The sequence below is a fragment of the Ctenopharyngodon idella genome, chromosome 7 (genome assembly GCF_019924925.1).
Source record: "Ctenopharyngodon idella isolate HZGC_01 chromosome 7, HZGC01, whole genome shotgun sequence".
Classification (NCBI taxonomy): Eukaryota; Metazoa; Chordata; class Actinopteri; order Cypriniformes; family Xenocyprididae; genus Ctenopharyngodon; species Ctenopharyngodon idella.
The window spans coordinates 24,491,945-24,515,772 of NC_067226.1; the positions used below are offsets into that span (position 1 = coordinate 24,491,945).

The 23,828-nt window shown below is 38.2% G+C and overlaps 2 protein-coding genes across 4 annotated transcripts in view; both read left to right on the top strand.

Annotated features, from left to right (window-relative positions):
* The first annotated feature begins 77 nt into the window (after positions 1–77).
* Positions 78–6,577, top strand: LOC127516823 (cytochrome b5 domain-containing protein 1). The gene is made up of 4 exons (XM_051901746.1): positions 78–925; positions 1,037–1,113; positions 3,681–3,899; positions 6,103–6,577. The coding sequence occupies exons 1-4, from the start codon at positions 805–807 to the stop codon at positions 6,328–6,330; spliced, it is 645 nt and encodes a 214-aa protein (XP_051757706.1). The 5' UTR covers positions 78–804; the 3' UTR covers positions 6,331–6,577.
* A 2,686-nt stretch (positions 6,578–9,263) lies between these two features.
* The window catches only part of chd3 (chromodomain helicase DNA binding protein 3), a 63,311-nt gene continuing 48,746 nt past the window's right edge, over positions 9,264–23,828 (top strand). For 2 of the 3 annotated variants that reach the window (XM_051901740.1, XM_051901741.1), the window contains exons 1-9: positions 9,264–9,608; positions 12,206–12,348; positions 15,481–15,654; positions 20,302–20,426; positions 20,508–20,746; positions 21,860–21,987; positions 22,077–22,206; positions 22,807–22,982; positions 23,127–23,384. In XM_051901740.1, the coding sequence (XP_051757700.1) occupies positions 9,443–9,608; positions 12,206–12,348; positions 15,481–15,654; positions 20,302–20,426; positions 20,508–20,746; positions 21,860–21,987; positions 22,077–22,206; positions 22,807–22,982; positions 23,127–23,384 (1,539 nt within the window). In that variant the 5' untranslated portion in view covers positions 9,264–9,442. The remainder of the gene's footprint in view (positions 9,609–12,205; positions 12,349–15,480; positions 15,655–20,301; positions 20,427–20,507; positions 20,747–21,859; positions 21,988–22,076; positions 22,207–22,806; positions 22,983–23,126; positions 23,385–23,828) is intronic. The other variant, XM_051901742.1, reaches the window with a different exon arrangement.

Below are 23,828 nucleotides of genomic sequence, written 5' to 3' on the forward strand. Positions count from 1 at the left end.
GAATGAATTGAACTGTATTCAACTGAAAGTCAAGGCAAGCATCACTATTATTGTTGCTCATGGGTTAGAGGTTGTTAACCAAGACTAATACTGTTTTGCTCGTTCATAATTAAAGCATAAACAGTAACACTTTACAATAAAGTTAATTAGTTAAACATTAGTTAATGCATTAACTAACATAAGGTACCCATGATGAGCGATACATTTGTTACTGTATTTACTCATCTTCGTTAACGTTAGTTAATGAAAATACAGTTGTTCATTGTTCATGTTAGTTCACAGTGCATTAACTAATGTTAACAAGATTTTAATAATGTATTAGTAAATGTTGAAATTAACAATAACAAAGATTAGTTCATGTTAACTAATGTAGTTATGTTAACTAATGAACCTTATTGTAAAGTGTTACCAGATAAACTAACGTTAACTATTTGGACGTTATTATAAAGTGTTGCCAAACTAATTATAAAAAAAATAGCGAATGAAGAAAATTAGCGATACTTTCTCTCTCTTTGCTGTTCTGGGCTTCCGTAGCACTCTGTTGCGCGCTCCTTAGTACTTCGGTTACCACCAGTGTTGCCAGAATTGGGCTACTTTTATACTGTTTCCTAGATTTGAATCGGAACTCGATTTTTACCCCCCGGAACCCGATTTATACTAGGAACCCCGACCCGGTACGCGATTGGGCTAGTTTTGTTACGGAAACCTGGCAACCCTGGTTACCACAACAACCAGCTTCTACCGTGCCTGAATACTCTTTAAATCGAGTGAACAGTTTTATTTCTCTAAAATAGGTTTGTTAAAATGCGTCGCCCAAGGTATTTCACGCCGAAGGAGGTGTCCCTTCACAACACTGTCAAAGATATATGGGTGTCGTATTTGGGCAAAGTGTACGATCTGACACCACTGCTGGAGGAACATAAAGGTAACTCGTACCGTATGATTAAAAAAGAAAAGGAATAACAATTTGTAATGTGGCATTTATTAACCATTTATTCAAAGCAGTCTATCAAAAATGCTTTCTCTCATATTATAGGTGATGTGTTATTGAAACCTATTACAGAGTGTGCAGGAAAGGACATAAGTCACTGGTTTGACCCAAAGACAAAGGACGTAAGCTACTGTAACACACAAAACAGTCGACAAAACTTAATGAAGATATATTTGAATATTTTATATATTGGCAAAAACAAGAACTGTAAAGAAAATAACTCCTATAGAGCACACACAAAAATATTTCATAACAGTATTTTTTTGTAATTTTCCTTTTTTTTTCAGATTTTTTTTTTTTTTTGTCATTGTGTAAAGATATAGTACTTGTTTGAGTATTTTTCTTAGATATATTTTAATACCTTTATAGTCTGAAAATAACTGAACTGAAAATAAAAAAACAAAAAAAAATATTTCCTAATGTATCACGAAAGTACATTTTTTTTTAATACCCAATGAATAGGCTATTGTATATCTTCATTGAAGGAAAAAGGCAATTATCTTGTTGTTTTGTTAAAGTACCATTAAATGAAAATTGATATTTCTTATTTTTTTATAGACAAAATCAATTCCCACCCTACATTATTTTCTCATGTGAGATTATAGAGTGCAACAGTCGGGTTCCGGAAGTAAAAACTACATTATTTTTCTCCACAGGAAAATTATTTTCTAATAACTTATAAACCCTTAAAGACAGCCTTACTGTGAGGTAAGAGGTTGTTAATAGATAGTATTTGTTTCTTTAGAAGACGTCAGCTTGCATTATTTCAAATTAGTTTTTAAAATAATTCAACAGCAGAATTCATGGTGGAAAAACTACATTACTCATGATGCTGTACAGAAAATTCCACCAATCAGAAAGTCAATCTCCCTTTACTCTCAAAATACTTAAATATTTAAATATATATGTCCATATTTTGCAATAAACTTAAAATATATTGTTTATATTTTTAAATGAGTAGTTTTATATTTCTCTGTCATTTCTCTGTTTTATATTTCTCTGTCATTATATTACTCTGTCATCCCTCTGCCACGGGAGAGGACTTGTGAATGACATTGAAACAACGCAACAGATTTTTGGGACGCCTGCCTTTACGTGCACATGAACTTTAATGACATCCCATTCTTAATCCGTAGGGTTTAATATGGAGTTGGCCCACTCTTTGCAGCTATAGCAGCCTCAACTCTTGTGGGAAGGCTTTACACAAGGTTTAGGAGTGTGTTTATGGGAATTTTTGACCATTCTTCTAGAAGCGCATTTGTGAGGTTAGGCAGTGATGTTGGCAAGAAGGCCTGGCTCACAGTCTCTGCTCTAATTCATCCCAAAGGTGTTCTATCAGGTTGAAGTCAGGACTCTGTGCAGGCCAGTCAAGTTCCTCCACACCAAACTTGCTCATCCATGTCTTTATGGGCCTTGCTTTGTGCACTGGTGCGCAGTCATGTTGGAACAGGAAGGAGCCATCCCCAAACTGTTCCCACAAAGTTGGGAGCATGAAATTGTCCAAAATGTCTTGGTATGCTGAAGCATTAAGAGTTCCTTTCACTGGAACTAAGGGGCCAAGCCCAACCCCTGAAAAACAACCCCACACCATAATCCCCCTCCACCAAAATTTACACTTGGCACAGTGCAGTCAGGCAAGTACCGTTCTCCTGGCAACCGCCAAACCCAGACTCATCCATCGGATTGCCAGACAGAGAAGCGTGATTCGTCACTCCAGAGAACACGTCTCCACTGCTCTAGAGTCCAGTGGCGGCGTGCTTTACACCACTGCATCCGACGCTTTGCATTGCACTTGGAGATGTAAGGCTTGGATGCAGCTGCTCCGCCATGGAAACCCATTCCATGAAGCTCTCTACGCACTGTTCTTGAGCTAATCTGAAGGCCACTCGAAGTTTGGAGGTCTGTAGCTATTGTCTCTGCAGAAAGTTGGCAACTTCTGCGCACTGTGCGCCTCAGCATGCGCTGACCCCGCTCTGTGATTGTACGTGGCCTACCACTTCATGGCTGAGTTGCTGTTGTTCCCAATTGCTTCCACTTTGTTATGATACCACTAACAGTTGACCGTGGAATATTTAGTAGTGAGGAAATTTCACGAATGGACTTATTGCACAGGTGGCAACCTATCACGGTACCATGTTTGAATTCACTGAGCTCCTGAGAGTGACCCATTCTTTCACAAATGTTTGTAGAAGCAGTCTGCATGCCTAGGTGCTTGATTTTATACACCTGTGGCCATGGAAGTGATTGGAACACTTTTGGCAATATAGTGTACTTTTTTTTTTAAATGGTTGTGATGTAATTACTTATTCAAAATAAGTACCTACTCGAGAGTATGTGATTTCGGATGCAGCCACTAAGTACACAGTTTTGTACAATTTTCAAATACTTTTTTGCTTCAAATCAAAGTTTATAATGTTATGATTCACCTTGTAGCTAGCTGCCTTTGTTCATGGCTTAAAACGCTTTAACGAAGACTTTTTTTTTTAAATCCCTGTGGGAGAAACTAATGGAAAAAAATACTTCTGGAACCAATACTGCTGAAAAAGTGGGCGGGCACTGTTGCATTCTCTCTCACAATCTTCTGAATGACAAAACATTTTTTATTACAAGATTATGGGGCTGGCTTATATGTGTATATATATATAATATATATGTGTGTGTGTGTGTTTTTTTTTTCCCTTTTTCCCAGATTCTTACCCATGTTGACCCAATGACTGGCTGCATTAAATACTACACCCCTAGGGGGCGCTTTATACATGTACCCCCTCCCTGCCCTCGCACTGACTGGGCCACTGACTTCGGGAAGCCGTGGTGGAAGGATAACCGCTATGAGGTTGGGCTGCTGTCTGCTAAAACACGCTGGATCCGCATTATCAACACTCTAACCTCCCAGGAGCAGAGGCTGGAGGTAAGCCAGTATTAAGCTTGGCATAGAGTTGCTGCCTCCTAGTTGCCACAAGCAGAAAAGAAAATACACAATGCTGACTCATCTGCAAAATGATTTCAGGATTGTGCCCTAAAAAGTGCATATTAATTATTTAAGCATTCCTGAGAAGATACAATGCTTGTTGTACTGCACAGACCACATTCCTTATGTCATATTGCATGCTTGCACTGTGCTGCTGCATACTGAAGAGGGCAGGATTGCACTGTTTCTTCTCTTTTTAGTTCCCCTAAATCTTTTGATTTCATCCTCCCTCCCACTTTTTGCATCTGATCCTTTTCCAGCTTGATGGAAAGGACCTAATGTTGAACCTCCAGCATTACAAGCGCTCTCAGAGTGTGCTGATTTACTTGCTTCAGCAGCCACCAGGCTGTATCTTAAACTCTGGGCTGAACAACCATCTGCCATTTTTCATTCAGCCTAGATGCTTCTCTCTCATGTCTATGGAAGCTTGTTTCTGCCATAAAATAAAAAAAGTTAAATGCGACTTTTCATCTCACAATTCTGACTTTTTTTCTCGCAGTTGTGAATTTATATCTTGCAAGTCTGACTTTATTTCTCGCAATATGAACTCACAATTCTGAGATACAATTCTGACATTTCTTCTCTTAATTGAGAATTTATATATTGCAGTTGCAATTTTTTTTTTTTTTTTTTTTTTTTTTTATTTGCAATTATTAGTTCATATCTCACAATTCTTGCAACTGAAAATTTACATCTTTCATTTCTGACTTTATTTCTCACAATTCCAAGTTTAGATATAAACTCAGATTTGGCAGATATAAACTTAGAATTGCGAGATATAAACTTGCTATTCTGACATTTTTCTTGCAACTGAGAATTTATATCTTACAATTCTGACTTTTTTGTTGCAATTGCAAGTTTATTTCTCACAATTCTAACTTTTTACTTTATATCTCGCAATACTGACTTTATAACTCGCAATTGCAAATTTATATCTCATAATTCTGAGAAAAAATATCAGAATTTTGAGATATACATTTTTCATGCAATTAAGAATTTATATCTTGCAATAATGACTTTTTTTCTTGCAATTCTGAGCTTAGATATAACCTTACAACTGGGATATATAAACTCAGAAGTGCAGGAACAGAGACAAAAGACTAATTGACCCTTCGCAAGGAGTTTGATTGACAGGCGATCTAATCAATCATATCGCCGAATCCGCCATTTTGTCCGACAAAGCAGTAAGTGGAGTTAGCAGATTAATGTAGGTGGACTTGAACTTGAAAAATGGTGTATACTGACATCTTTCCGCGATTGAAACAACATTCCTTATGATGTTCATTCATGTTTATTTGATGCTATAAATGAACTAGTAGGAAGAGATGATCGTTTCACGAGCCGCTTGAACTGAGGCGCTACAGCGATATGTCACGACACATTAAAGAGCCACAAAACGGTATTTATTGTTTAAATTTCTTTAAAAATTACGAAATTTGAAACTTTGTTTCATATCAAAAGTAACTTGCTCTGTCCTCTTTGCTCTGCGATGTATTTTTCAATGCGTGAGAACATGTGTGGTGAAAGATCGGCATGGCTCGTCGGAAGTAGCAACAGTAACTAAAGGGGGCAGGTATTTGCGAACAGTCAATTGCAAGTTTACATCTTGCAATTCTAACTTTATAGCTTGCAATTCTTACTTTTTCATTGCAATTTATATCTCACAATTCTGACTTTTGTCTCAGAATTGTGACTTTATACCTTGCAATACAGACTTTAGTGTCAGGATTTTGAGATATAAACTTGCTATTCTGACCTTTTCCTTGCAATTCTGTGTTTAGATATAACCTCAGAATTGAGAGATATAAACTCGGAATTGCAAGATATAAACTCACAATTTTGAGGAAAAAAGTCATAATTGTGAGATAAAAAGTCACAGTTAGTTACCTTTTTTATTTTTTTATTCCATGGCAGAAACAAGCCTTCTCTGGGCCTGTCCAAGACAAATTCCTGCCCTCTCTTTCTGTAGGAATATTTATTTACACCGTTCATAAAATAAACATATAGGGTGAATTCAGGTTGGTTGGGCCACTTTTTCCCAGTCATCTCAATGACAAAAAGTGTCCCAATTACCCTGAATTCACCCTATTTGGAGCACTTTTCAGCAGTCAGATATAGTTCTAAGCGGTTGTTTTCTAAGCAGGTATGCTCAGAGGAGACCTTGGATGAGATTCTCCAGAGATACCTGCGCTACAATTCCCACGCAGCAAGCTACACCTGGAAGCACAGTGGCATAAATTTGGACATGAGCAAGACTCTGAGTGAAAACAGCATCCCTGAAGAGGACGAGTTTTACTGCGGAAGCCCAGACTGTAACCTCTTCTCTCCATCCATATGTCTGTATTTTAACGACGACCTCACTGAACTCTAAAGACGTTTGCATTAATATGAACAATGGCATATAATTCATTAGAATATTGCAACCACTGCTAGCAAATTTATAGGCATCTGTGCAAGAAGCACGAATGCCACATCAACTATTCATGTGTTCAGTGTTTTTATCGATTTCTGTCTGTGGTTATCTTATTGCAGCTCTCTGGGCTTCATCCAATCAAATGCTGAGCAACAGAATAAAAAAGATGAATGTCAGCCTACATAATAAACCCCTGAACCATAAAGTCTGGTGGTTGCCATGGTAATTGCTCGGAGGAAATGCAGCAGCTACTGTATTGTAGGCCACAGCGGGCTCTCAACCCTAATTAAGTAGCATTATGTATGTATGCATGTACACAGAATTGATTTCATGCAGTCAACATATTAATGAAATCACTCATTTATGAGACTTATTTTTGTGATGCCATTAACATCTGCAAACGTGCATCTTTTAGGCAAGCAGTTTAATTTGCTATATGCACTTGGTCTAATGAAATTTTGTGGGGATGTCTTTGTGTTTTGTGCACAAGAAAGAACATCTGGATGAACATCTTTTCAACCAGGGGATCGGGGCCCACTAGGGGGCCTCTGCACATTTCCAAAAAGGCCTAAAGTTGGCTTCAAATTATTTAAAATAAGACAAAATATACTTTAAAATAAGCATAACAGCTGAAACTCAAAATGAGCTAATGTGATATTTCTTATTTTAATTAATTCCCTCAAACACCTGTAATTTTTACTAAAGAACCAGGGTTTCCACAGTCTTGGAAAACCTGGATATATGATGTGTGGAATATGATATATGAGGAAAAGCGTGATTTCTAGAGCTGGAAAAGCCATGGAAATTAGTAAAATCTTAGAAATTCATGAACATTTCTATAACATTTCTATATGTCAAGCTCTAAAATATTTTAATGGATAGAAATTGCTATTTGTGTAAAAATAATTTTAAAAAACTTTATTCACAAATGACTAGAAAAGTCATGTAAATTCATTAATAAAATGTAAGCTGAAAAACATTCAGTTATTTAAACGGCTTCTGTAGTTATGTAATTTTATTATTTTAATTATTTATCAATAATTTTATTTAATTATTTTAAGTAAATGTTGTTATTGTTCTTGTAAATATAATTTTGAATATTTATGTAAATAATTAAATATATTTATATTGCCACTACTAGTTTCTGTAAAATATATATATATATATACATATACATATATATATATATATATATATATATATATATATATATATATATATAGCCAAAAGTATTGGGACACCCCTCCAAATCATTGAATTCAGGTGTTCCAATCACTTCCATGGCCAGTAGTGTGTAGGGGGATCCCAATGATGTAGTCTACGTGATACGCGGGTATATGCCTTATATCCACTAGGAAAGGTCAAGGATTTCCATATATCTACTTAAAAAAGTGTAAGGATACGGAGATTGTGTGGGGTTGTTTTTCAGGAGTTAGGCTTGGCCCTTAATTCCAGTGAATGGAACTCTTAATGCTTCAGCATACCAAGACATTTTGGACAATTTCATACTCCAAACTTTGTGGGAACAGTTTGGGGATGGCCCTTTCCTGTTCCAACATGACTGCACACCAGTGCACAAAGCAAGGTCCATAAAGACATGGATGAGCGAGTTTGGTGTGGAGGAACTCGACTGGCCTGCACAGAGTCCTGACCTCAACCCGATAGAACACCTTTGGAATGAATTAGAGCGGAGACTGCGAGCCAGACCTTCTTGCCAACATCACTGCCTGACCTCACAAATGCGCTTCTAGAAGAATGGTCAAAAATTCCCATAAACACACTCCTAAACCTTGTGGAAAGCCTTCCCAGAAGAGTTGAAGCTGTTATAGCTGCGAAGGGTGGGCCAACTCCATATTAAACCCTACGGATTAAGAATGGGATGTCATTAAAGTTCATGTGCACGTAAAGGCAGGCGTTCCAAAACTTTTGGCAGTATAGTGTGTGTGTGTGTGTGTGTGTATATATATATATATACACACATTTTTTGTTTGTGTTTTTATTTTTTATTTTTATTTTTTTAAAAATGAGCAGCTTTTTCTTTATAGCAGAGGTACCAGAAATATCTTGGGGGGCTTCAAATATTGTCTTTGACAATAGTGTCAGAAAGGATGAGAACCTCTGATCTGGAATGATACCAGAAACTGCAAGTTTAATCAAAGAAAGGGTATTTCAAGCAGGAAAACATGCTTGAACTGGTTTGCATGGATACTTGTGGCATGCATCCTTTAAAGGTGCCACACTTCAGAATGCAAATGTGTATTTGCAAAATATTAGTGTAATTCAGCAGCTAAATATGTAGAATGATCTATGCCATTTCCTTTTGCTAATAATTTATTCTATATTGTGCAGCTCTGATAACTTGCTTTGTTTTGTCCTCACCTCAAATAGTTAATTTTTAAGCAATGCAACATGATGTAAGTGTGGGCATGGCTGCGGCAGCGCTCCCCCTCTTGCCAACCTCACATCAGCCCTTTCGCTCCGGTCCTTTTTTTTTTTTGTGTATTTGTTTTTACAAAGGTGGGGGCCTTAAAGAATATTAAGGTGGCCATGTTTGTTAGATTCGTGTTGCTCTCGGCAGTGCGCGCGGGCGTTACTACGTGCACTTTCGGAAAGCCAGACACAGTTACCACCAGGCAAGTCTGAAGCAGTGAGAGAGAGAAAGCTCACACGTTAAAAATGTGCTAAAATACAAGTTGCAATCAGCTATACGCTCCCCTCCAGTAACAATGTGATTATTTTTAAGGAGGGAGGGGAGACTGGAGAGAGAAAGAGAGAGCGAGAGAAAGAAAAAAAGGAGGAGGAGGAGGAGGAGGAGGGGGGGGGGGGCGTTCTGAAATAATATAGTCAGCCATTTTTATGTAAGGGGATTTTTCTTATTGGGGGGTGGGGGGGGGGGGGTTGTTAAAAAATAAATATAAGGGCGGCCATCTTTGTTTCTCTGCCTTGTAGTGTAAAATATTCCAAAACGCCCCCCACTTTTTGTGTGTCGATTTGAATATTAAATAAATATCATAATTCGGAAGGAATACACTTTTAGATCTCGCGGAACGGGGTCACCAACGGGAATATAATGTCATCTCTTCTCCGTTCTTGTGAGGAAGATGAGGGCACGGCGGTTAATTCCGAGGGAGGAGATTTTGATGAAGAAGAAGAAGACGACGGAGACCTGGACGAGAACGCAAGCGACATAAACTCGCCGGCGGCGCCTAGAGAAACTGCAGCAAGAGCCGCGCCAGGTACCGTACAGTCCGCGGCACAAACGGGAGCGCGCGTGGGGCACAAAAACACATCGAAACAAACGCGAATAATCCTTAAACTGCGACAGCGACATCAGTGCTACTGCATACTTCCATTCTGGATGCTCTCAAGCGGTTAGGCATTGTGTATGCTTTATTTATCCGCGTGCATTTCGGCAAAGAGTTGCATAGAGTTTGGCTAAAGTTGACCGATCCCCCTCTCTCTGTCCCGTCTGTGTCATTCATCAGGTCTGTCATATGATGGTGCTTTTTTTTTATCTCCCGCTGTGATCTGACAAAGGATCATTAAGCTGCCACCATCTCGTTTTTGTTTGCCCTGAAGGTTAACGTTACGGATTATTACTTAAGCAGATAAAGAATAATAAGCCAATTCATTGATCTAAATGCGGGACAGAAAGAGGCGTGAGCGTCAGGACTACCGCTTTGATTGTGACAATGTAAATAAACTTGACCCGACCCACTGCCGCCTGATTCAGTACAGGGCAAAGATCTGTATTGCGATGCTTTCACTTTGCAAAATGACAGTTTGTACTCTGTCACCAGCCCTGAGGCTGTTTGGCTGTGTGACTATGTCAATAAAACGCTAAATTATTATTGTGTATCTGTGGCATGACATCAACAGATAGTGACGAGTCAAAAGTTTCCACTATTCAGTCGATTAATGTGCCACACAGCATGCCATTTTATAGTGCACAAAGCTTAGTTATAAACATGATGCTCTGTCATATTATTATGAGGAATTTGACGATTATATTTGTAATATTTTTCTTAAAATTAACTGTTAAAAGAATAATTTTTTAAATAATATTCTTCTTTAAAATATTCTTAAAAAATAACTTTTTTTTTAAATTAATTCTAACTTTTATACCATACTATGCAGCTGTGCTGAATATGTTTGTGGTCATATTTGGGGCCTCGTTTAGTGTGTGTGTGCCTCGCGCATTCCCACAGCGCGAGTGAATCAATTAGCACGCGCGTCCTGTCTCGCCCCCGCGACCTTCAACTGCGGTTCATCTGGTGGTCTGCTCCCCAGGTGCAAGAGTTCACAACGAGGGGAGCATCAGCTCGGCTCGCGGCCTCTCAATCACCGAGCCCCGAGTGCGTGCTACTGCCGCCCCTGGCTGCAGCGAGCGGGAAAAAAGGGCTCTGCCCGCGCGCCCCAGCAACAAAGACTATCAAATTCAACTCGTTTATCGCAGCGCAATGGCGACACTTCTGCGTTATCTGCTGTTAGTCAGATATGATATGATGATATATCTGCAGTGGTGCTACGTTTATAAAAACAAACTGTGTAAAACGATGCAGTGTAAAAAGTGAGTAGGTGTACTTGTTAACGTGAGGAAGCATTTTTATCTTATCTGACCCTAAAAATCTTTTTCGTTGGTGTAAACTAATGTAGTCAGGTTTATTAATATTATGTCCAAAATGTATTTTTTAATTTAAATGGGCTAAAAGAGTTGTTGATGTGTTTAACACAGATCTGTCTGCTTTTAAATGAAAGAACAGACTGGTTTGGTTTAATGTGATCGTTTTTACATGGCTGCTGTAAATTGTCACATGACTACAGCTGTTTAACTCCACTTTGCCCCTCTGAAAGATGATGTCTGTCAAAGCGCCTTTTATGGAAGCATAATACAGGCACCTTATTTGGAATATATAATACTTACTAACCCATTTGATTTAGATGTTACCACATGAAGCACATTTTTAGCTGAACTGAAAACACATTTTGAAAGATTTAAAGAATTTTAAAGTGAGTTAATACATCATTTAATTAATTAATTTAATTATATTTTTTCTGTTTTTTATTTATTTATTTTACTTAGAGTCAACATGAAACGGGAGTTGCGATAGTATTTTCTTCTCTATTGTGACATATATCCAAGTGAAAAGGCTTCTCGTACAAGAAAAAAGTAGGGCGGGACTTGATTTTGTCCATCAGGAATTGGTTGGATCATTGTGGTTTGCAATTGGTCGATCTCATGTGAGTGACAGATTGTCCCGCAATTGCGCCAATAAACGTCATCAGAGAAAAGATGTTTTTTGCGAGAGGAAGGGGGGAGTTATTTTGATTAAAGGTTACGAGGACACATTAATTAAAAAAAGATATGCATGGATAAATCTTTTTTAATAAATACTTCAATATTCCTTAAAAAAAACAAAAGAAAGAAATGTCAATTTTAATTTCATGGTGACTATAAAGTAATTTCTTCTACTCATGCAGTGACCTGAAATTTTCATCTTATGGAGTGCTGCATAGTGCATACAATATTTATCGTCATCTTAAAATTCACTCTGTAAATAGCTTTCCATGCGAGCCGGCTGTCATAATTAGGTCATGTAGATAATCATGTTTGCGAGATTAATTCATTAAGTCCTACAGCTTAGTTTAAGTCAAAAGTGGAATGACTTATTTCCTGTGTGACAGTCTTGGTCTCTGCACCACTCGTGTTGTTCAATAATTGAAGTGGGAAATGATTTGAAGTATACCCCAGAGGTTTTGCAAAGAATTATGGTCACTTTCATTTCATCAGCCCTCCCATGTTCCCTCATTTCCCTGCATCTCTTTCACTTAGATGATGGAGACGACATTGGCGAGACATCAGACAGGGACAACCTGGGGAAAAAGAAACGAGGCCCTAAGAAAAAGAAAGAGACGAAGAAGAAAGACAAGGACAAGGAGGGGAAGATGGCCAAAGCACGCAAGCGCAAAAAAATAGTATGTGGTTGATGTGTTTTTAATGTTCAAATGCAGTTTTTCATTAAACTTTTATTTAATAGTAATCTGCAAATTACATGATATGCTGATTAATTAACCTATATATATATATATATATATATATATACACTATATTGCCAAAAGTTTTGGGACGCCTGCCTCTACGTGCACATGAACTTTAATGACATCCCATTCTTAATCCGTAGGATTTAATATAGAGCTGGCCCACCCTTTGCAGCTATAACAGCATCAACTCTTGTGGGAAGGCTTTCCACAAGGTTTAGGAGTGTGTTTATGGGAATTTTTGACCATTCTTCTAGAAACGCATTTGTGAGGTCAGACAGTGATGTTGGCGAGAAGGCCTGGCTCACAGTCTCCGCTCTAATTCATCCCAAAGGTGTTCTATCGGGTTGAGGTCAGGACTCTGCAGGCCAGTCAAGTTCCTCCACACCAAACTCGCTCATCCATGTCTTTATGGACCTTGCTTTGTGCACTGGTGTGCAGTCATGTTGGAACAGGAAAGGGCCATCCCCAAACTGTTCCTACAAAGTTGGGAGCATGAAATTGTCCAAAATGTCTTGGTATGCTGAAGCATTAAGAGTTCCATTCACTGGAACTAAGTGGCCAAGCCCAACCCCTGAAAAACAACCTCACACCAATTTCACAAATGGACTTATTGCACATGTGGCAACTTATCACGGTACCAGGCTTGAATTCACTGAATTTTCTATAACCGATGCCGATGCCGATGTTTAGAGGTCAGGGTCAGACGATGACTGATATGTGCTGCCGATTTTTAGGGCTGATATCTTGAAGTTTTCCCCTTCATTTGCATGCTAAAATGTCACACTAATAATAAGTGGATGCACAACATTTCTAAACTTAACATCATTTATTGAACACTGACTTGATTTACATAAAAGTTTTAGAGCATTTATCAAGCAGAATTTTTCAAGTTTGTTGGAACATAAATGTAAACTTCAATATACATTTAAATAAAATAAATACAACTTTATAAATAAAAATCAATTAAAAACTTTGTCATGTTGCACAGCCTTGTATGCAAGGACAGTGCTAAACTCTTAGTGATTTCTTACATTCTTGACGGTTAACGTTAGACAGGTTTAATGAGGATAATAACTGTGCGACATATATATATATATATATATATATATATATATATATATATATATATATATATATATATATATATGTCATTGGTCGGAACACATCACTTTATTAGGCTGATGTCCATTTTTATGGGGTTCAACCAAGAAGGGGAGCCAATGGATATCACACAAGAAGCAACGTGCAAACTTTGCGGAAAAGTTATGCCGGTAAAAGCTTAACCTCGGTCAGTATTCAAAGTTAAAATAAAAGTGACGGAGCTGCCTGACGCTGCATTAATGGAGCTTTTTCTCTCAGAGACAAATTTCAACATAATATGCTGATAACGGTATATAACTGTCTTAATTTATTACATTATTTCTCTTGTGGCCCGTACATATAGTGAAACAAATGAGAAGAACAGTATTTCGTGTTAAACAGCTTGTTTTTTTGTTTTTTTTTAAAAGTTGGTGCTTGAAGTAGCCTAAAGTAGCTGCTCTTAATTTTCATTTATGACTGCAGTGTTAGGAAATATTATAGACTTAATCATTTTAATTATAGGTCTAATTCATTGTATAATAGACCTAAAAAATGTTTAAAACATTTTCAAGGAGGAGCTGATAACCTAATCTTTTATTATCCTCACAGCACGTCAGTTATGCAGTGATGCACTGTGAAATTATTGCGGGGCAAATTCATTATAATATTAATTTAATAATAAAAGTAGCTTACCTAATAGTAATAATAATAGACTAGAAGAATGTAACAGGCTTACATTAATTGGAAATGCCAAATCCTCTTAATATTGACAATATTTGTCGGAGTAACGTAGCCCTCAATCACGCTGCAGTGTTTGTGAGAGCTGCCGCCTTCTCCATCCCAAGCACAGAGTGAAATTCTCCGACTCCGATACAGGAAAAATAAAACATAACTTATAACATTGGGGCTAATATGTTAGCAAGCAAGCTGCTGTTAGTTTTGGACTACAGTCCTTAAAGTTAACTACAAGTAAGCGAACCTTCAACCAGCTGTATAGCATTATGCCAGTTCCCGACGGTTTTATGCTATCTGTTGTTTCTTTCACTAAGTGGAGCAACACTTCATAGTTTACTAGTAATATATAGTAAATATATGGCCATAGGACTTGGAAATATCAGAATTTAAGCCTTAGGCTACCTTTATCTCCCAGGACTGTTGTTGAAACTTTTGGAAATTTACATGTGGCAGCAGCACATTCCACCGCACCAATAACACAGGGCTGCCCGCGGACGTGCCTGGCTTTAAATCGGCGCTACTAAACATGGATATCGACCGATGCCGATATATTAAAAAAAGACAAATATCGGCCCTATATATCGGCCGACCGATATATGGTCGACCTCTATCTATGTCACATAACTAAAAAAAGAGAGATTATCTGTTGAGTGATAGCAACACCATCTTAGTGTTGCTTTTACAACATTTCAAATCCCTCAGTTCCATGTCCAAAAAGCTAAGCCAATGTTGATTCTTGTTTTATTACAAGCTCAGTCACGATCTCTTTTTGCCAGCAGACTGTTCTGTTCTGCGTTTTTTAAAATGGGTGATTCTCCAAAGGTTGGAGATTTAGATGACCATATCAACCTTTCTCGCTCGTCGAGACAACTAACCTCTGCCACTCCCACACCATACATGTGTCAATGTAGCCGGAGCAACTTTTCTCTATTTATGGATATGAAAAGACACATACGGTCGAGTGACATATGTATGCAATGTTCCGCAAAAAAAAACATCCTGACAAGGTCTATGTAAATGTAAGGTCTATTATAAATGTAAACACTTATAATAGGCTTACAATAGTGACTCATTATTTAAATTTTGTTCATTTTGAACAAAAAAAAGTTACATGGTGTACCTTTAAAAGTAATTGCACACATTTATTATCACATTATTTTTTCATAATTAAGTGTATTAAATTAATGCGTTATATTGACAGCTCTAATGATATGTTCCTAAGGTTGATCTTACTTTCTCTGTCTCTTTCAGGACAGTGACATAGAGAGAGACTCAGAGCCAGACTATGCCATGAACTCTGACAGTGCTGTCAGCGATTATGGAGGGGAGAAGAAAAAGAAGAAGAAACACAAGGACAAAAAAGAGAAGAAAACCAAGAAAAAGAAGAAAGAGGATGAAGACAGCACACATGAAGAGACCACAAAGGTTATCCATTTGCACTCTCTCTGTCTTTTCTTGCTCTGCATGCTGAGCTGCATGTTATCTTTGCTGATACAGGTTGTGTGTTTTTCCTTATTCTCCTCTGTATCTAAACACAATCAGCTCATTAAAATTGAATTAGTTTACCTGTCTTAGATAATAAAATATAGATAATATAGATTGAGTTTGGCTCAAGTAAAACAGAGTAGGAATTGCATGTGTTTTTCTGTGGACATACTTTATTTAATGAAGAAAATAGTTTTACTGACAAATTAACTTGAAGGGGTCATGATATGAGAAATCAAATTTGCCTTGCAATTTGACTGCCTCCAGAGCAAGACATTGATGAATAGTTACTGGATGTGAGCGTCACATCAAAAGCAAATAAAACCCATTATAATCACTGACGCTGTCTACACTGGATATAGTATACAGATGCGCATCAGTTTCTGACATACTCCATGCACATTAGTCTGTCGACAACAGGACAAATGGAAGAGTGAAAGGAGTCCCAGATCACGTCAGAGAATTATATGTATTATATGTTTGTTTGGAGCATTTTGTTTTGTAAATGAGGCACAGTGTAAAAGCATAATGCTTTGTCTGTAAATTACGGTTTTATTTTTGTTGTTGTTTTATTTGTTTTGTATTTTGTGCAAAAAACTTTATTACCATTATAAGTGAACCTCATGGAACATTAAAATAATAAAAAAGATCTATGCCATGACCCCTTTAATAAAGTAAAGTTACCTAGTTGCAAGAACACTTTAAGCCAGATCTAGGATTAAAGTATCATATTTTACGTAATTATTTAAAATATTTACGTTTGTACTGGAGAGATGTTGCTTAAATTCAACGGGGTCCAAGTTCACCAGAGGAAAACTAATCATCTTAACATTGATTTCTTACAAAACACAAATACCAACTACAACAAAACAACAGGGTTCAAAAGAATTACTAGTATTTATAATTTTATGAATTTTGAGCCAAATAAGTTTAAGGAACATTAGAGATTATGTTTCCAAACTGTGACATTTCAAGTAATGTTCGGACTTTTTTGTTAATAACAACTTCAGGGTTTTGCTTTGCACCTTATTATTTATATCTTATTTTGCCTTATTATTTATTCTCAAGTTAGGTAAAGCAAGTTGAGTCTGGCCTAAATTATAAGCATTTTAAAACAATTTGGTCAGAAGTTTTCTCTTTAGTATGTTCTTATTCAAAGTCTTAAAACACTATAAATCAAAACCTCGGTAGGCAGTTTTTGTAATCAATTAAATTTATTTTAAATTGTTACAGTTCTTTTTATAATAAACAAAAATGTAAAGGCAAATCATTAAAAAAACTTTAGTAAAATATTAGTAAAATTCATCATTAAAGTATAAAATACAATATTCACACTTTGAATCAAAGGTGTAGTCAACTCTGGGCTTCTTGTCTTCAGCTTGGGATTTCTTGCCCTCAGCTCTGGGCTCCTAGGTTTCGGGGGTACCCAGGTATCAGTATCCAAAGGCAATCAACTGTTCAGTCTTTTATACTCCTGTTGTTTGTTGCTGAAGTTAGTTTCTAATCTTCTTGATTAGCGTAACTTTCCCAAGACCCAAGAATTGTCATGTCCTTGAACTCCAGTAAACTCAACCAAGATGGCTGATTTCTAAGAGTAGAACCACAGTTCTTTGTGTCCTTGAGCACACACACATAAACACACGCATTTCTGCTCCTCCTTCTCATGGGTAGGCACACACACACATACATTACTAATAATTACTGTACATCTCTGCCCATACAGTATAAAGCATTTCTTAGAAACAAATAAAAATAAATAACAACATTGTAAACAATGCATTATATTCAATACATTGGCTAAATATGTGTGAGAAAAATGCATCTGCAGTAAACAAGGAGACAGGGTTACTGCATTTCCTTGCTATTAAAAAAGTTTACGTTGAAACAGTATTTGAATTAAACTAGTAATATATACTAGTAATATAACTATATACAAACATATGCCATGAAAACTGTCAACATATAAAAACAGGATATGTAGGATGTCATATTAAAAAGGGAGGGGGGGATGTCAACATTTATGCTTATCTAACAACGTCTCCACGATTTTGGTTCAGCTCTGAATAGTCTTATCCTTTGCGCGGTTGAGCTTGGCAGTGGTACCTTCCAGCAAGACAATGTCTCTAAATAAGATAGCCAAATGAAAGTTGCAGGATTGTTCCATCCATAGCTTTAATATAGTCTTTTTGGCAGCAGTGCTTGCTACCAATAAGGTCCTTTTTTGATGAGCGTTCAGCTGGAGAGCAGAGTCATTTAAAAGCAGAAAAGGGTCTTGAGGTATATCCAAATGTAGAATATCCGAAAGAACAGTACTCAGAAAAGTCTAAAAAGGAACCACAATTGGGCATTCCCAATACATGTGCGAATAAGAACCTACTGTGGATTTATTACATAGATGACAGAACGGATCAGATCTAACCTTCATCTTATACAATACACTAGGAGTAATATAAGCCCTATTAATACATTTATAATGGATCATCTGGTGTGCCAGTTTCTTAGATGCAGTGAAACTTCTGGCCCATACCACGTCCCAGTCAGGTTTAACTAAACCTTCCCTTTCTCAGGAGTAGATAGCTGGAATATAAGAATACTGTAATAAAACTGAATTATAGACCTTAGAAATTAAACCACTTCAGGGTATGAATACCGGAATCAGACCAGTCTTTAAAAACAAAGGGTTTGTTACCAGTACGCAAACAATTATTATGCCATAATGGTGTTGACTTGGTGTAGAGGAAGGGGCCTCCCATAATTTTCTCAACCAGAAGATGAATGCCTTTTATCTGCAGAGCTGGTGTTGCTGTATATGCAAGAAATTTGCCTCAAAATAAGGTGTTTGCAGACAGAGACTTCACACATTCACAAACACATATGCAGAGATTCTACTCACACTTGCATCAAGAAATTATGAAAGAATGACATGCACAAACTGTGACATGGTGTTTTTAGCTGTTGTACCACACACATAATTACTGATCCTTCTAACATGTACAGTGGGTACGAAAAGTATTCAGACCCCCTTAAATTTTTCACTCTTTGTTATATTGCAGCCATTAAGTTCTTCGTTTTTTGCAGAATTATTAAAAAAGAAAAACTGAAATATCACATGGTCCTAAGTATTCAGACCCTTGTGCTGTGACACTCATATATTTAACTCAGGTGCTGTCCATTTCTTCTGATCATCCTTGAGATGGTTCTACACCTTCATTTGAGTCCAGCTGTGTTTGATTATACTGATTGGACTTGATTAGGAAAGCCACACACCTGTCTATATAAGACCTTACAGCTCACAGTGCATGTCAGAGCAAATGAGAATCATGAGGTCAAAGGAACTGCCTGAAGAGCTCAGAGACAGAATTGTGGCAAGGCACAGATCTGGCCAAGGTTACAAAAAAATTTCTGCTGCACTTAAGGTTCCTAAGAGCACAGTGGCCTCCATAATCCTTAAATGGAAGACGTTTGGGACGACCAGAGCCCTTCCTAGAGCTGGCTGTCCGGCCAAACTGAGCTATCGGGGGAGAAGAGCCTTGGTGAGAGAGGTAAAGAAGAACCCAAAGATCACTGTGGCTGAGCTCCAGAGATGCAGTCGGGAGATGGGAGAAAGTTGTAGAAAGTAAACCATCACTGCAGCCCTCCACCAGTCGGGGCTTTATGGCAGAGTGGCCCGACGGAAGCCTCTCCTCAGTGCAAGACACATGAAAGCCCGCCTGAAGGACTCCAAGATGGTGAGAAATAAGATTTTCTGGTCTGATGAGACTAAGATAGAACTTTTTGGCCTTAATTCTAAGCGGTATGTGTGGAGAAAACCAGGCACTTCTCATCACCTGTCCAATACAGTCCCAACAGTGAAGCATGGTGGTGGCAGCATCATGCTGTGGGGGTGTTTTTCAGCTACAGGGACAGGACGACTGGTTGCAATCGAGGGAAAGATGAATGCGGCCAAGTACAGGGATATCCTGGACGAAAACCTTCTCCAGAGTGCTCAGGACCTCAGACTGGGCCGAAGGTTTACCTTCCAACAAGACAGTGACCCTAAGCACACAGCTAAAATAACGAAGGAGTGGCTTCACAACAACTCCGTGACTGTTCTTGAATGGCCCAGCCAGAGCCCTGACTTAAACCCAATTGAGCATCTCTGGAGAGACCTAAAAATGGCTGTCCACCAACGTTTACCATCCAACCTGACAGAACTGGAGAGGATCTGCAAGGAGGAATGGCAGAGAATCCCCAAATCCAGGTGTGAAAAACTTGTTGCATCTTTCCCAAAAAGACTCATGGCTGTATTAGATCAAAAGGGTGCTTCTACTAAATACTGAGCAAAGGGTCTGAATACTTAGGACCATGTAATATTTCAGTTTTTCTTTTTTAATAAATCTGCAAAAATGTCAACAATTCTGTGTTTTTCTGTCAATATGGGGTGCTGTGTGTACATTAATGAGGAAAAATGGCTGCAATATAACAAAGAGTGAAAAATTTAAGGGGGTCTGAATACTTTCCGTACCCACTGTAGTGGAGCCCAGATGTTTCCAGATGTTTATTACCTATCCATACTGTGACAACCTTATGATGAAGCCTCTCTTCCAGCCGGTAGAGATGAAAACATCAGCCCAGCTGGCTAGAGAGTGGGGGCTGGAAGATGTCGATCACACATTTACAGAAGAAGATTACCGCACACTAACCAACTACAAGGCCTTCAGCCAGTTTATGAGGTACTGTCTTGAACCAGGGGTTTCCCACGTTGTAGTTCCTTTGCAGCAACATTTCTGCATTAAACATATTGTCTTCTGCAGACCTATGATTGCTAAGAAGAACCCTAAAATCCCCATGTCCAAGATGATGACCATTCTGGGGGCCAAATGGCGGGAGTTCAGCTCCAATAATCCGTTCAAAGGCTCGGCAGCAGCCATTGCTGCTGCTGCCGCTGCCGCCGCAGCAGCCGTTGCCGAGCAGGTCTCCGCAGCAACAGCCTCCCCTGAACCTCCACCTCAGCCACCACCACTTCGCAAGGCCAAGACCAAAGAGGGCAAAGGTTAGGGGTCAAAAAGTTTGGGCAGCTTTATTTATAAATGTATGATTTTGTAGGATTGATAGCAATTCATAGAAAAATTATAATACTGAATAATTAATTGTGTATGCTAATTTCTACTGTTTCTAGATTCACATGACCTTTGTCGTCATCTTAACGGTCACTTAAAGTGCCCCTATTATGCTATATTAAAGGTTCCTAAGGTCAAAAAACACTTTAATTTTCTCATAATATACATTGTACATCACTTAATTTCTCAAAGAGTCTAAACACAGTTAGTTCGAAGATTCAGTCTCTTTAAACCCCTCCTTTCCGCGAGCCTACTCTGCTTTAATTGGTCAGACGGCCTAGTCTGTTATGATTGGTCAACCACTTGCAGGGTGTGTCTGAAACGAAACATTCAGTACCATATCTGAATTTCAGCTCCAGATCTTCTTCAGCGCTTGATACACCGCAATAAGAACAGCGTTTTTTCCAGATCAATTCCTGCGCGAGTCCTCATCCTTTTGAAGTGCATCAAAGTGGATTCACAGCTCTGAAAACAGCATCATCTCAACATATCGACAACACAAACCAAACTTTTCCAGGCCTCAGCTACAACTACAGTGTTTGAGGGTCAAAGTAGACATTGTTCGCGGGCAGCCAATGAAGACCATATGGTGGCATTATGCAAATTTGTTACATTGTTATGTAGGTTTGTAACAGGAAGTGAGACTGGAATTGCTGACAGCTTGTTTCTGCATTCCAGAATCGATTCTTTCTTTTAGGAGACAATAACTTTATTTGTCGTGCTCTTTGATCTTTAAAACTTTGCACACCTTTTACATTCACAAACAGCTATATTACACACTGCATGAAAGGTAATATTCGAAAAAGCGTAATATGGGCACTTTAAAGATCACTTATTAAACGTTAATTTAATAAGCAATTTCATTTAATTTTGTGAATCTCAAAATGAATATTTTTTTTTATACTGTACCTTATGATGTTGTGATGCCTACATGAACTTGTAGTGTTTTAAGACAATTAATTTTAGATTTTAGTCTATTATTTTTTAATTTATCAAGACAAAATGTTATATAATTTTAATATTGCCCATTTATTGGTTATCGGCAGGCCCTGGCTACAAGAAACGCAGTAAGAGTCCTCGTGTCTCAGACAAGAAGAAGCCAAAACCCAAGAAAATGGCTCCTCTGCGCATCAAACTGGGAGCACTTGGTAACAAGAGGAAGAAGAGCAGTTCGGTGAGTGTTTGTGTGTAATACATAGTGTATGCACATAAATGTGTGTTGAGTGCAGTAGGTGTGTTTGATTGTGTGTGGTTGTAATGCAGAGTGAGGAGGTGGATGAGGACGACTCTGAGCAGGAGAACTCCAGCGTTCACAGCTCTTCAGTCCGCTCTGATAGCTCAGGACGGGTCAAGAAGAACAAAAGAGGTCGTCCGGCGAAGAAGAAGAAAAAGGGTGAGAGTTTTTTTCCCCTCATTGTATTGGATCTGTCTTTAAAAACAATGCTTTTGTTTAACGCTCTGATTTATGAAATAAATCAAAAAGCAAAAAAAACTACTTTCTGAGCAATGTTACCGAGCGATGTTGCTTGGGCACTTTCCCATTGAGAATGGGCAACAAATTTCTATCTGGATACTTTAGATCAAAATTTGTTGCCCATTCTCAATGTAACCTTTAGTTTATTACCATAGAATTGTGGTTAAGTACCAAAGATATTCACCCATTGTGATTTGGATGCACACCCTTATGGTGATGATACACTGGGCAACTTTTTGAGCAATGTTGATGAGCAATGTTGCTTGGGCACTTTCCCATTGAAAATGGGCAACAAATTTTGATCTGAAGTATCCAGATAGAAATTTGTTGCCCATTCTCAATAGGAAAGTGCCCAAGCAACATTGCTCATCAACATTGCTCAAAAACTTGCCCTGTGTTTCCACCTTTAATTGCTAAAAATCGCTTTTAAAATCTTCTTACTGAAGTGGATATTATGTATTAAGTTAAAATTAATTTAACAGAGTTAAAATTAATTTTGTATTTCTCGCTTTCTCTCAGTGCTGGGTGATGAGGATGGTGATGGCTATGAGACTGACCATCAGGACTACTGTGAGGTGTGTCAGCAGGGAGGAGAGATCATTCTGTGTGATACCTGTCCTCGAGCGTACCACCTGGTGTGCCTTGAGCCTGAGCTGGAGAAAGCGCCCGAGGGCAAGTGGAGCTGCCCTCACTGTGTGAGTCACATCCACCCAAACCTACAGAATCACTGATTGATTTTTAACTGAAGGGCTCAGTGAAGCCAGATGTCTGATATATTTTCCACTCTGTAGGATCTTCACTGTTCTAGATTCATTGTAATGAAAGTCCATGTTTTTCAGGAGAAAGAAGGGATCCAGTGGGAAGCAAAGGAAGAAGACTTTGAGGACTTTGAAGAGGAGTGTGACGATGTCCGGGATGTGGAGGCTGGGCTTGGTGGAGAGGAAGAGGAGGATGATCACATGGAGTTCTGTCGCGTGTGTAAAGATGGAGGAGAGCTGCTGTGCTGTGACTCCTGCCCGTCATCCTATCACATTCACTGCCTGAACCCCCCACTGCCAGAGATCCCCAACGGAGAATGGCTCTGTCCGCGCTGCACTGTGAGTAATACTCTGCCACTACACAGGTGTTTCTTCAATGACTGGCAATTTTATGTCCCAGGACTTAATATTGACTAAATTTTGTTGTATTGAAAGTGTCTTTTTGCAATAACTCCACCATTGATATTTGCTGATTTTGAAATGTCTTTTTTGCTTTTATGCAGTTTTTGTCTTTGACCCAAACATTAAACCTTAAACTAAGAATTAAAACTGTGGAAATAAAAACTTAAACCATTTCAGTATTTAAAGTGGAAAAATGACGGGTGGATGTCGTGTAGTAGTGGAGTCACCACAACAAACAAATTGGCCCTAATAAAGTTTTTTCAAAAGTTAGTGTACTTGGTGGAGACAACAGTGTCAGTGAAGAGCATGCTTGAGATGAAATATGAGACATGTGATGTGTGAAGAAAAGAAAGAAATTCAAGGTAAATATCACTTTTGAAC

What these genes read in the sequence shown, in the direction of transcription:
- LOC127516823 (XM_051901746.1), top strand. Translation starts at nt 805, where the DNA reads ATGCGTCGCCCAAGGTATTTCACGCCGAAGGAGGTGTCCCTTCACAAC. An exon ending in ACTGCTGGAGGAACATAAAG is followed by an intron (nt 926 to 1,036) that starts GTAACTCGTACC and finishes CTCATATTATAG; the next exon opens with GTGATGTGTTATTGAAACCT. An exon ending in TTGACCCAAAGACAAAGGAC is followed by an intron (nt 1,114 to 3,680) that starts GTAAGCTACTGT and finishes CCTTTTTCCCAG; the next exon opens with ATTCTTACCCATGTTGACCC.